This window comes from Pleuronectes platessa, chromosome 16, assembly GCF_947347685.1.
Source record: "Pleuronectes platessa chromosome 16, fPlePla1.1, whole genome shotgun sequence".
Lineage (NCBI taxonomy): Eukaryota > Metazoa > Chordata > Actinopteri > Pleuronectiformes > Pleuronectidae > Pleuronectes > Pleuronectes platessa.
The window spans coordinates 7,242,974-7,256,645 of NC_070641.1; the positions used below are offsets into that span (position 1 = coordinate 7,242,974).

The 13,672-nt window shown below is 44.1% G+C and overlaps 1 protein-coding gene across 1 annotated transcript; it reads left to right on the forward strand.

Annotated features, from left to right (window-relative positions):
• LOC128458389 (uncharacterized) lies at window positions 1–13,448 on the forward strand. Its single transcript, XM_053443212.1, has 17 exons — window positions 1–81; window positions 732–767; window positions 942–1,208; window positions 4,574–4,849; window positions 5,408–5,683; window positions 6,636–6,908; window positions 7,017–7,283; window positions 7,777–8,190; window positions 8,705–8,950; window positions 9,604–9,849; window positions 10,672–10,917; window positions 11,263–11,370; window positions 11,492–11,507; window positions 11,600–11,691; window positions 11,815–11,859; window positions 12,327–12,389; window positions 12,627–13,448. The coding sequence occupies exons 1-17, from the start codon at window positions 45–47 to the stop codon at window positions 12,635–12,637; spliced, it is 2,919 nt and encodes a 972-aa protein (XP_053299187.1). The 5' UTR covers window positions 1–44; the 3' UTR covers window positions 12,638–13,448.
• The last annotated feature ends 224 nt before the right edge of the window (window positions 13,449–13,672 follow it).

Sequence of the window (13,672 nt, forward strand, 5' to 3'; positions counted from 1 at the left end):
CTACCTGTCTTGAAGTGTGTTTGAGTGGCGCTGCTGGATGGACCATGGGGCACTCTTTGCTCTGTGTGCTGTCGTTATTCTGTGAGTACATCAGTCACTTTTATTCTAAGAATGCAAAGTGTTTATCAGATGTTGGTCCAGCCACAGCAACAGCCGCTGAAACTGAAATGTCTTTCTAAATCTATTTGCAGAGGTAACCTGCCACATGTATTCTGTTACATGTACATAAATAACTTTTATTTGAGACTAAATTGTGATTGTTGGAGAACCGTTAGAAAGTGGAATTTATATTTTCTTTAAATGTATTATTTGATGCCCGAAAAATACAAATTTTATACCTGATTCATTGATTTATTTGCCAAAAGATAATTTGATATAAGAATCAAACATTGTGATGTTCTAATGGGAATTATAGACTTTAAAGTAACAGGCTGAGAATACTGTCTCGATTATAATCAGAGAAACAATAATCTGATCCACATGAATTCAAATAAATGGATCAATCACAGAATATTACTGATATTTTAACTTCTTTTATTGATTGAGTTATTGATTCTCAAGCCATTTCATACTTTTGTACAATTTCTTAGATGGGTAGATTTGATACTACTGCTCATACTCGCTTCTACAATATAACAGTACTTACTAACAGACTTATTATTAGAGTCTGTACTGTGTATGATTATTAACAAGGTTTAATAATGTCTGATGAGATACCATTTTTCTTTCAGGGCTGATTACACTCCTCTCCTGTGGATGCACTGAATGTAAGTCAACTCTTTTCTTTATTGCTCTCTATCTTTATTAATATGTATATTTCATCCCTTGTTTCTTTGTGTATGTTGTTACTAAGATTAGTGAGTATATGAATGGACTGCAAACCTATAGAACAAAACTCTTGTCGGTATTTCCTCTATGTTCTGTTTGTGCGGGGGGGGTAGATGCTGAGCTGACCTTTGAACCCAACTCAACCACTCTATATTCTGGGGAGCACATTCATTTCACGTGTCACATGAGAGAAACAAATGTCAGTGAGTGGTCTTATGAATTCAAGTGGAACGACAAACCACTGGTCCCCATCAATTCCACTAACGTCCTCAGGATTCCAGAGCTAACGCCCGACAGGAACGGGGATTATGAGTGCATTGCTCACCATAACAGCTCAGAAGAGAACAAATGGAGCAACAGGGCCACTCTTTCTGTGTCAGGTGAGATATCCAGAGTCATCGTCACCGCGGGGAATAGGCACGTGTACAGACATTTTGGGGGGCAGGTGCTCAAACATAAAACAAAGGGCACCCATCGCCAAAATTATTTATGAAATTTAAAAATAATAATAATTAATTAATTAATTAATTCAAAACACAGTAGGATATTTTCAACTTATATATTTATATTTGTTAACAAACTATCTCAAATAATCAAATTGAATAAATAAATGAATAACAGGCAAAAACAGAAAAAACAAGGCTGTATTGTATAATCAAATAATATGGTCAATAATCAAACAACTCCTGGAACCGTCACCTTATCGTGGCGGAGAGGTTTGAGTGTCCCTGTGAACCTGGGGGCTGTGTTGTCTGGAGCCTTGTGCTCCTGGTAGGGTCTCTCATGGCAGAGTGGTCTCAGGTGAGGGGCCAGACTAAGAATGGTTCAAAAATCCTCAATGAATATCGAAAAAAGAGGAGATGTGACCCGGCCCGGAGGAAGCCTGGGGCCCCCGTCTGGAGCTAGGCCCAGTCGGAGGGCTCGATGGCGAGCGCCTGGTGGCCGGGTTTGCCACGGAGCCCGGTCGGGCACAGCCCGAACAAACTACGTGGCACCCCCCCTCTCTTCATCTCATGGGCCCACCACCTGTGGGAAGACCCGTTGGGGTCGGGTGCGCAGCCACATGGGTGGCAGCGAAGGTCAGGGGTCTCGACGGACCAGACCCGGGCGGCAGAAGCTGGCTCTGGGGACGTGGAACGTCACCTCGCTGTGGGGAAAGGAACCGGAGCTTGTGAGGGAGGTGGAGCGCTATCAGTTAGATCTGGTGGGGCTTACCTCCACGCACAGTCGAAGCTCTGGTACCGTACTCCTGGATAAGGGTTGGACTCTATTCTTCTCCGGAGTTGCCAAGGGCGTGAGGCGCCGGGCGGGTGTGGTGATACTCATAAATCCCCGGCTGAGCGCCGCGGTGTTGGAGTTTACCCCGGTAGACGAGAGGGTCGCCTCCCTGCGCCTAAGGGTTGTAGGGGGGAAAACTCTGACTGTTGTTTGTGCGTATGCACCAAACAGCAGCTCAGAGTACTCGGCCTTCTTGGAGACCCTGAATGGAGTCCTGTATGGGGCTCCAGTAGGGGACTCCGTAGTTCTGCTGGGTGACTTCAACGCCCACGTGGGCAACGATGGAGACACCTGGAGTGGCGTGGTGGGGAGGAACGGCCTCCCTGATCTGAACCCGAGCGGTCGTTTGTTATTGGACCTCTGTGCTAGTCATGGATTATCCATAACAAACACCATGTTCGAACATAAGGGTGCTCATAAGTGTACCTGGTACCAGAGTACCCTAGGCCGAAGATCAATGATCGATTTTGTGATCGTGTCATCTGATCTGAGGCCGCATGTTTTGGACACTCGGGTAAAGAGAGGGGTGGAACTGTCAACCGACCACCATCTGGATGTGAGTTGGATCAGGGAATGGGGGAAATTTCCGGATAGACCTGGTAAGCCCAAACGAGTAGTGCGGGTGAACTGGGAACGTCTGGAGGAGGCCCCCGTCCTAGGTATCTTCAACTCACACCTCCGGCGGAGTTTTTCTGGCATTCCTGTGGAGGTTGGGGGCATTGAGCCGGAGTGGGCGGTGTTCAAAGCCTCCATTGCTGAAGCTGCGGCGGCTAGCTGTGGCCTCAGGGTCTTAGGCTCCTCAAGGGGCGGTAACCCTCGGACACCGTGGTGGACACCGGTGGTCAGGGAAGCCGTCCGATTGAAGAAGGAGGCCTTCCGGGATATGATATCCTGGAGGACTCCTGACTCGGTTGCAGGGTACCGACAGGCCCGAAGGGCTGCAGCTGCTGCAGTGTCGGAGGCTAAGCAGCGGGTGTGGGAGAAGTTCGGAGAGGCCATGGAGAAGGACTTTCGGTCGGCACCAAAGTGTTTCTGGAAGACTATCCGGCACCTCAGGAGGGAGAAAAGGGGAACCATCCAAGCTGTGTACAGTGAGGATGGGACTCTGTTGACCTCAACTGAGGAGGTCGTCGGACGTTGGAAGGAACACTTTGAGGAACTCCTGAATCCGAATAACACGCCCTCTATGTTGGAGGCAGAGCTCGAGGTTGATGGTGTTTCGTCGTCAATTTCCCTGGTGGAGGTCACTGAGGTAGTCAAACATCTCCGCAGTGGCAAAGCCCCAGGGATTGATGAGATCCAGCCAGAAATGCTAAAGGCTCTGGGTGTTGAGGGGCTGTCATTGTTGACACGCCTATTCAACATCGCGTGGGAGTCGGGTACAGTGCCAAAGGAGTGGCAAACCGGGGTGGTGGTTCCCCTGTTCAAAAAGGGGGACCAGAGAGTGTGTGCCAATTATCGGGGTATCACACTTCTCAGCCTCCCTGGTAAAGTCTACTCCAAGGTGCTGGAAAGGAGGGTTCGGCCGATCGTCGAACCTCAGATTGAAGAGGAACAATGCGGTTTTCGTCCCGGACGTGGAACTACGGACCAGCTCTTCACTCTCGCAAGGATCCTGGAGGGGGCCTGGGAGTATGCCCATCCGGTCTACATGTGTTTTGTGGATCTGGAGAAGGCGTATGACCGGGTCCCCCGGGAGAAACTGTGGGAGGTGCTGCGGGAGTATGGGGTAAGGGGGTCTATCCTCAGGGCCATCCAATCCCTGTACTCCCAAAGCGAGAGCTGTGTTCGCGTCCTCGGCAGCCAGTCAGTTTCGTTCTCAGTGGGAGCTGGTCTCCGCCAGGGCTGCGCCTTGTCACCAATCCTGTTTGTGATATACATGGACAGGATATCGAGGCGTAGTCGTGGTGGGGAGGGGTTGCAGTTCGTGGTCTGAGGATCTCGTCACTGCTTTTTGCAGAAGGTCATCTGGGTGTGGACCTAAACTGGTCCACATGTAAACCAGCTAATGTGGCCCAAATACCTTAAAACAAACCTGAGTCTTTTTGACACACATCAAGAGCTGCAGGCAAAGTGTGATCTGTATGTGGACCTCAAGTGGTCCATGAATGGTGAACATGGCTCAAACAGCACATAACACATCAGGGCCACCTTTGGCCCTTTTGGTTGACACACGGTATTGCTACGGCTTATCTGTTGCCCGGCTCTGGCAAACAGCAGTGGACTGCCCAAGTGCCATCACTACATGAGGTGTGTGGGCTGGATGCCAGTGTGACAGTGTGGGCCACATCTGGGCCAAAAGCATTTACCTATATGGGGATCAATGAACATTTTACATGTTGAGATTCATCATTAGATCTTTTTTGTCTTACATATTTTACAATCAGAACTTTGTCCTCTACTGAGTTAAGTTCTGCTTCATTTGTTTAATCTTTTTTCCCCATTTAATTTGTCTTTCATTTTCTCTCACGCACTTTGAAAGCCAATAAACCCAGGCCCACGCTGACTGCCAATAACACAACCGTAACAGGAAAGGGAAGCTTAGCAATGATCTGCTCTGTGGATAACGCAGCTGAGTGGAGATACGACTGGTTCAAAAGAAACTCAGCTCAGATCCTAAGATATAATGAAACAGATGATAAAATCCGCATCTCAGAGGAAGGCATCTACAACTGCAGAGGACGGAGAGGAGACACAACTTTCCTCACAGAGGACAGCAACCTAGTCACAATTAAGAACAGAGGTAAGAGTCAGTTTAGAAATCCAAAGACTAGTTACCTCCACTGTGGAGGTTATATTTTTTTCCCTGTACGTTTCTTTCTTTATTTGTTTGTCAGCAGGATTACGCAAAAACTACCGGATGGATTTCCACAAAACTTGGGACAGAACCAATGCAACAGCACCCTCTGCAGCCACACATGCTATTTTTGAATAGTCTTTTTAACTGATCTCAGTGCAGCTTCACTCTTCAACTGGAGCTGATTTAACAGTCTGTGACTCTCAGTACGTTCTTCACAGGAGATGGAACCCACTCACCAGAGTCACAGAGAACAAACGTTCAGGGAGTGAAGGAGGAAACTTTCTCCATATTAAGGCAGAGAATCATTACATTAACTTGGAAGCTGCTGTTTAAAGGTTAAAAAGTTGCATAGTGTTTTGCTTTAAGATTGTGTAATTCTTTTTTTTTTCTTTTCCCTGATGAAAAGATCAGAGGACTGGTATCTGTAAAGTTTGGTGGAGGTATGAGCTGTACTGAGTGCCATTCTACTTTCTTCTGTTCTCTGATTCTATTTGTGATCAGATTCCCACAAGGCGTCTGTGGCCCTGCAACCTGACTGGTCTCTGGTATTCAGTGGTGAGATGGTCACTGTCCGGTGTGAGGTCCCTGCAGATGTACTGACTGAGTGGGAGTATGAATGGACCAAACCCAACTCCAATACGGTTCCAAAACACAATGAATACAGGATTGTCAATGCGTCCTCGTCCGACAGTGGAAGCTACAGCTGTTTGGCTAAAGACAAGAAGAACTTGAATTCCACAACCGAGTGGAGCGATGACATCACATTAACAGTTTATGGTGAGAAAGACTGAGTTTTGAGAAACTGGCAAATGTCTCCTTCAATTTATGTTCATATGCGCTAATAAGAAATAGAATACAACAAAAAAGTAACGAGGGATGCACCGATTCAAAAGCTGAACATCTTAACGATATTTATCTCGTTGTTGCGATCAGCCTTTTGGTGACTAAGATGACTTTCACCGATATTTAGATGTTATTCTCATCTGGGAGGAAATAATTGCTGTTCACATCCAAGCCAAAATATCCTGGATACAAACGATCTGTGACCAAGGTCCTGCCGATACACAAACTCAGCTGTCAGTCAAGATGTTTCACCCTGTTTTTTATAACTTCCAAATTAATTCAGTTCGACCCAAAACTTGAACATACAGTACATCAGAGGTACAAGAACATCCTTTCTTCCTCAGATAACTTGACCTATACTGCAGCCACCACCAGGGGGCGAACTCTCTGTTGTGGAGCTGTGATGTCATCCATCTTTATATACGTCTATGCTCAGCACCTTTAGACCATATGGATGTGGGCCACTTCAGGCAGTGATGCGGCTCCTCTAGAATGGATCCGAGCCTAAACTCGTCCACTTGTTAAAGAGCTAATGTGGCCCAACTATCCCAAAATAAACCTGGGTCTCTATGGTAAACATGCGGTGCTCTCTGCAAAGTGTGATCTGAATCTGGATGGTCCATGTGGTGAATATGGCCCAAATAGATCAAAACGAATCTGGGCCACGTTTGGCACCTTTGGTTAATGTACGGAACGGCTTTGGCTAACTTGTGGCTCTGATATGGGAAACAGGTGATATAATCTGGGCCAAAACATTCTGTACTTTTGCTTTTACTGCTGTTTTAGTTTGTACGACTGCAGAAGACTAAAGGAGATACATGTTCTACTCATTTCATTCAACTCACATGAAATGGATTAAATGCAGAAGTGTTTTTAACATTAACAGAAAGACCAGCAGCTAACCTGAGTGCTGACCACAGAGCCTTTCCAGTAGGGGGCAGTGTGCTCCTGACCTGCTCCGTGGGCCCAGCATCACATGGCTGGAATTATTATTGGTACAGAGGTGAGAAAACCTCGGAGCCCCTGAAGGATGAGGATTTCAAGTCAAATGGACAAAGTGGTAGTGCCTCACGTGAAGGACTGTACTGGTGCAGAGGAGGAAAAGGATATCCAGTTTACTACACCCAGTACAGTAACTCAGTCGGGATTCATGGAATTGGTGAGTGCGGAGAAAATCCATTCTGCGTCCATGACTGTTTGTTGAGATTACGTGAAGGTTGATCCTGATACAAGCTGTTATTCTATCTTTACTGGTGAATATGAATAGTCAACAACAGAGCTGCTGTGACTCTTCAACCCAACTGGCCGAACAGATACAGAGGAGAAACCGTCACACTGAGGTGTGAGATCCAGGGAGGAGACTCTGAGTGGGAGTATGAATGGACAGCAACCAGCTCACGTGCAGCTCCCAACACAAAGGCATTCAGGATGAGTCTGGGGTCACATCTGAGCGGCAGCTACTGGTGTCAGGGCCGACTGAAAGGTGCACGACAGAATTCAACAGGATGGAGTGTTCCCCTCACGTTGTCTAATGGTAAGTCAAGTCATATTTAGAATTAAAATACAGGTGTTTAAGTTTAAATGTTACAAGGTTAATATGTGTTCAATGCGCATGTACAAAAGAGAAGCCAAGATATCCCGGATACCTCATCTTGGACTTTTCAGGTCATATAGAGCCAGAGTCTGTGAAATCATGATGGAGGTGAGGAGCTGTCCCGCCGACACATGTGCTCAACCAATCGCGAGTCAGAGTCAGCTGTGGATCATGACGTTTCACTGTTTTGATAGCAGCTAATAACTAATTGAAACCAAACTGATCAGAAACATGAAGAAGTGAACAAACTGAAATGAAAGAAACCATGGTTGACATACAGGCAGCCACCAGGGGGCGATCGCTATAATTTGGCTTCACTTTTGGGGGCGGTCATGTCGATGGCTGAATGTGAAGCATCCAGAAATTGCATTGGTTCCAGAATCTCTAGACAAACATGAAAACGTGTTTTTGTTCTGACGATGTTCCGTTTCAGCGGCTGCACCACGACCTGTCGTCACTGTGTCTCCGTTATGGCTGACTCGTGGAGCCTCAGTGACTCTCACCTGTGGGGTTCCACATCCGACTGCAGGATGGAGGTTCTACTGGTACAGAGCTGACCCGACTTCTTCGTATCTGGTCCGCAGACATCGAGATACACTTGACATCCAGGATAGACTCTTTTCAATGCAGGACCGGGGTTTTCCTAAAAAAAGGTACCCCCAACTGATATTTATGGACATTCTTAAGTCCATTTATGAGCTGCTCCCAGGAAGCAGCGGAGGGACTGAACAAAACTCTTTCGTCATCCAAGGCCTGACGGAGTCAGCAGGTTATGCATGTCGAGCTGGAAGAGGAGACCCTGTGTTTTACACTGAGTACAGTGATCCAAAATGGGTCTGGTCTCTGGGTGAGTTTGTTCCTTTCTCTTGAAGCAGATGTTATCGCTTCAGTCGGTCAGTTACTTGGGAAACATTATTTGGCTGGTTCCCACATGTGATTCACTTTTAGAGGTGATAGGTCAAAGGCCAAGACAAATACAGGGTTAGAGGGGTAAATCTGAAGCTTATATTGATCAGAGAATTATTCCCCAAAATCTAATTTCACATGAAACTCTTGTTTGTGTGCATCCTATAGGACTGACCTGAAGTTGATATTATTTATGATCATATGCTCGGACTGATGTCACTGTGATGTCAACAAACAAAGTCGTCCTTCTGATGTTTCCCCTGTAAAATGATGCAAAGCCTAAAATGACACCTTTAATCTGTAAACATAACAAATGTATTCTCGTAATGATATGACCTTATTCCCAAAAACAAGATGTGACTGAGATGGAGTCTTTGCTGATGGCTTCATGTTTTTAATACTCGACAAATTTAAACCATTAGTTGCTGTTTCACACTTCATGTCACGTTTTTCAGATTCCAATTCGTCAGTGTCTCTCACAGTGAGGCCGGACACAGTGCAGCACTTCAGACATGACGAGATCCATCTGACCTGCAATGGAAACTCTGATAAGTGCAGATTTTGGAGGTTTACTAGAGACAGATTGTCCTACTCTCAGGAGACAATCACAAGCTTCACATGGGCCATGGAAGATCTTCCTTCTGGAGTTTACTGGTGTGGATCTGGATCAGAGCTCAGCAACGCAGTCAACATCACTACAGGTTGTAGCTTTTCATTGAATCTATTCACACTATGCATGTTCCCAACATCCCATAATGTGATTTCAAGGTGGAGTCACTGAAATTGGGGAGCACTGCCTCCCTTCACTTCTCCTTCAGGAGCTGCACCCCCCACATTTATCGAGGTGCATTGCATCAAACATGATCTCTGGATGAAATTCACCCTCTTTATTTACACAAACCACACGTTCAACGACCAGATTCCGCTGCAAGAGTGTGTCCGTCTGCCGTTAACAAGCAGACACCAAGTAAATGTGTTGACGCCACAGCGCCACCCAGATGCTCTTTCCCTCTCTCTACTCAAGAGGGTGGTCTTTTGGTTTGAGAGCAGGATTTATTAATGACACTATCAGTTTATGTGATGCTCTCACTCAAAACCCTGCACTCACACTCAACTCGACCCTGCTTTAGGTCAGATGTCCTGCTCTTGAAGCCAGGGCTGTGTATTGAAACCAGATGTTTTTCCAGCGCACACACAACGTACAGCTCATGGACGTGAGGAGAAGAATTTGACAAAAAGTGCATTGAATGACTTTGGCTCCACTTTTACATCTAATATTTAGACTTATGCTGTTTATATACGAGCTGAATTATCAGGTTGTTCACATGGTTGATGTTTTTTTAACTGTTTACAGATTCAGATCGTGTTATCCTGGAGAGCCCTGTCCATCCTGTGACTGGGGGACAGTCTGTTACTCTCGGCTGCTCATGGTTAAGAAGAAACCTTGATTCCAGCTTCTCTTTCTACAAAAATGGTGAACTCCTCCAAAGCGATGTCAGTTCGAAACTGGAAATCTCAGCTGTGTCAAAATCAGATGAAGGTTTCTACAAGTGTGAACATTCAGGATTCTTCTCACCGGAGCGTTGGATATCAGTAAAATGTGAGTGTGATCAATAAGAGGTAGATAAAGAGTCTCCAGGTTAAGAAGTAAATTAAAAACTTTTCTACTCAGTATTTTCACCGAGACGGCTTCTTAACACCAGATCCACTTGGTCAATACACTTATAAAACTTTTCCACATATTTTTACACATGTACAAACTATTTCTACAACTACAAACCTTTTTCACACATGTTAAAATATTTCTTCAACTAAAAAACGTATTCACAAAGCTGTTTTTTTTTCACGTCACAATGTCTGCTAAAGTGCTGGTTCTATATTTTTCCACGTCATGGATCTGCCTTTGCTCCTCACTGCTCCTCGTCTGATCCAATTAATCCTCCAGCACCTCCCTGTACGTCTCCTGTGCCGCTGGTCGTTGGGCTGGTTGGTGGCATCACACTGATTCTCGTCCTCTCGCTGCTGCTGTTGTGTTGGCGCAGGTATTCAAAGAGTGAGAGCTGCTCTTGTTCATTTCATTTAAATTAAACTTATTCCAAACTTTTTTGGTTTAAAAGCAAGATGTATTGATGTCACATTCAGATTTTGTGATGCCCTCACTCAAAACCCTGCACTCACACTCCACTCGACCCTGCTTTAGGTCAGATGTCCTGCTCTTGAAGCCAGGGCTGTGTATTGAAACCAGATGTTTTTCCAGCGCACACCACGTACATCTCATGGACTTGAGGAGCAGACTTTGACAAAAAGTGCATTGAATGACTTTGGCTCCACTTTTACATCTAATATTTAGACTTATGCTGTTTATATACGAGCTGAATTATCAGGTTGTTCACATGGTTGATGTTTTTTTAACTGTTTACAGATTCAGATCGTGTTATCCTGGAGAGCCCTGTCCATCCTGTGACTGGGGGACAGTCTGTTACTCTCGGCTGCTCATGGTTCAGAAGAAACCTTGATTCCAGCTTCTCTTTCTACAAAAATGGTGAACTCCTCCAAACTGATGTCAGTTCGAAACTGGAAATCTCAGCTGTGTCAAAATCAGATGAAGGTTTCTACAAGTGTGAACATTCAGGATTCTTCTCACCGGAGCGTTGGATATCAGTAAAATGTGAGTGTGATCAATAAGAGGTAGATAAGGAGTCTCCAGGTTAAGAAGTAAATTAAAAACTTTTCTACTCATTATTTTCACCGAGACGGCTTCTTAACACCAGATCCACTTGGTCAATACACTTATAAAACTTTTCCACATATTTTTCCACATGTACAAACTATTTCTACAACTACAAACCTTTTTCACACATATTAAAATATTTCTTCAACTAAAAAACGTATTCACAAAGCTGTTTTTTTTTCACGTCACAATGTCTGCTGAAGTGCTGGTTCTATATTTTTCCACGTCATGGATCTACCTTTGATCCTCACTGCTCCTCGTCTGATCCAATTAATCCTCCAGCACCTCCCTGTACGTCTCCTGTGCCGCTGGTCGTTGGGCTGGTTGGTGGCATCACACTGATTTGCTTCCTCTCGCTGCTGCTGTTGTGTTGGTGCAGGTATTCAAAGAGTGAGAGCTGCTCTTGTTCATTTCATTTAAATCAAACTTATTCCAAATTATTGTCATGATAGTCACGGAGCAGAGGTTGAAAAATAAAATTTTAACGTGATCATTATTGTCTTTTTCACAGATCTGTGTTGTGACAGGTTGGTTTCACTCTCTCATGTTTCATCTTCAACAAAACAGCAATACTTTACTTTTTCTTTTTCATTCACTTCTGATTATTTGATTGTTTCAGGCTCAGCCAGTCTCTGAGAACCAATCAGAGCTCAGACCCAGCTGTCCATCACAATGAAATCCAGCTTCAATTGTACTCGTCTCTTCTCCACGGTCAGCATTCCTTCTCCTACCGAATCCCTTCACAGCTCTTTCTAAGCTGTGCCTTTCAGAAGAACCTAGTGACAAAGTTTCCAATTATTTTTCATGTTGATTTGATTTTGTATTGACTCATAGGTGACGAGTGCATCTATGAATCAATCAGAGGAGACACAGAGGAAGGTACAGTATAAAATGTGCCTCTTGCAGAGAAGTCCTAAATGAAAATCTTCTGATTTCAGGTGGACGGGCAGATGAGTACAGAAATGTCCAACACGATGTCATGACATCAATATACACATATGGTTTCCCAACATCTCATTTTAGTCACATGGTCCAAAGACAAACATTTGGACTTTTCATTTGAGTCTGAAGCAGAGTGACAGGGGGAAAGTTGCCTCAGACCCGGCTCCAGACCCATGCACCAGAATACAGTCAGACCCAGATCAAACTAAACCAGGGATGGGTTTTGCTGCGCCCATATAATGTTTGAACAACAAGGACGTTCATTTGCATTGGACCACGTGTGGAGCACCTGAAGCTGGTGATGCTGGTTGTGATAGAGATATTAAAGTGGCAACGAAATCAACTAAATTAATAAAACAGTGGTTGTCAACCTTTTCAAGTCGTTTTCTGTCTGATCTTTACAGGAACCCGGGGTGATCCAGAGGAGACGTCTGACTACGTTAATGAAAATCCACATTCAGCTACAGGTACAAATATTAACAACTAGCTGTTAAGCTTTTGGCTCATGTGCATTTGAAATAAACCTCAACTGAAACTCCATCATATCCTTATTAAATAGTTCTTGTACGATAGGTATGCAGTTCAATTGGTGTCTCAAATTTCAAATCCATTGTGTAAAACTATGAACGGCCTTGATCCTGTTGTAGTGTTGAAGCATCAAGTGTGTACTTTAGAAATTTGCAGTTATTGTCACTTTGTTTCAGGACCACGATGAATGGTGCATCCTCCAGAAAACAAGAACATGGAAATCAACATTCATCCTTAAACACCTTCACATATTAGAATCACCAGTTTTTTAATAGCTCGTTGGAAAGAACGACATGATCTGGTTTGCATTTCTTCATGAATGAAAAAATAAATGCTGTGATATTTGCTTTTGTGTTTACGTTCAATATTTCAATTGGCTGATATGGGCCTTTAAGATATGCACCAATATGAAAAGGTTTATTTTACAGGATAAACAATGTGCATTAAGATTTTATTTTACATTGACATTTTTTTTGTCTTAATTCAAGTTCTATATATTCTATCATATTTGTGTATTCTTTCAATTCATCTTGATTTCTTTGAAAAATATTGTTGTACTCAAGCTTTATTGCCAATCACTTGTTTATTGCCAACAAGTGATAATTTTTACTCCTTGATATCAGTATTGGCATTGGCCCTGTAATAGAAATGTGAGACCCATGTTGTAGTTGGAAATTAAGCTTTTGCAGCCCTGTCTAAATATTTTATGGCATGGACTGTTTTATGGCCTGAAAACTGTCAGACCCTTTAGACTCCCTAAAGAACTGAATGTATGTCTTTATCTCCAAAGGAAGCATATGTAAATCAGTTGTCAGTGTTCAGATTCCTCTCCAATCCTACGCTTACAGAACCAGTTTGGATTGGTTCAGAGAGACAGCCCTAGTCCTCCTATATAAGATCATTGTATTTGACTGTCCTGCATCTTCACTCTAAGATCCTTGTGGTTTCTCTGTTGATCCTTTCTGCAGAGAGCCCCTTATTAAATGCACAAAGACAAATGTGGTGTTCCAGCCTCTTTTATTTCCAGATTTCGCTCACAGCCCCTAAAAAAAGCTTATTCTGTATATTTTTGCCGGAGTCATGCAACAAAAGTTTGAATGCAACCTGTGATGTTTTCCATTCGTACGTATATATATGTCTCAGTTATTATTCACCAATGACTTAATGGAGGACGATGTCAGAAAGAACATCGTCTGGCTGTGTGTTATGTTCAATATACAGT

Bases quoted from the DNA above. Each gene is read 5' to 3' on its own strand.
- LOC128458389 (XM_053443212.1), top strand. From the start codon at position 45: ATGGGGCACTCTTTGCTCTGTGTGCTGTCGTTATTCT. The intron at 1,209-4,573 runs GTGAGATATCCA...TTCATTTTCTCT, and splicing joins GGCCACTCTTTCTGTGTCAG to CACGCACTTTGAAAGCCAAT. The intron at 7,284-7,776 runs GTAAGTCAAGTC...GTTCCGTTTCAG, and splicing joins TCCCCTCACGTTGTCTAATG to CGGCTGCACCACGACCTGTC.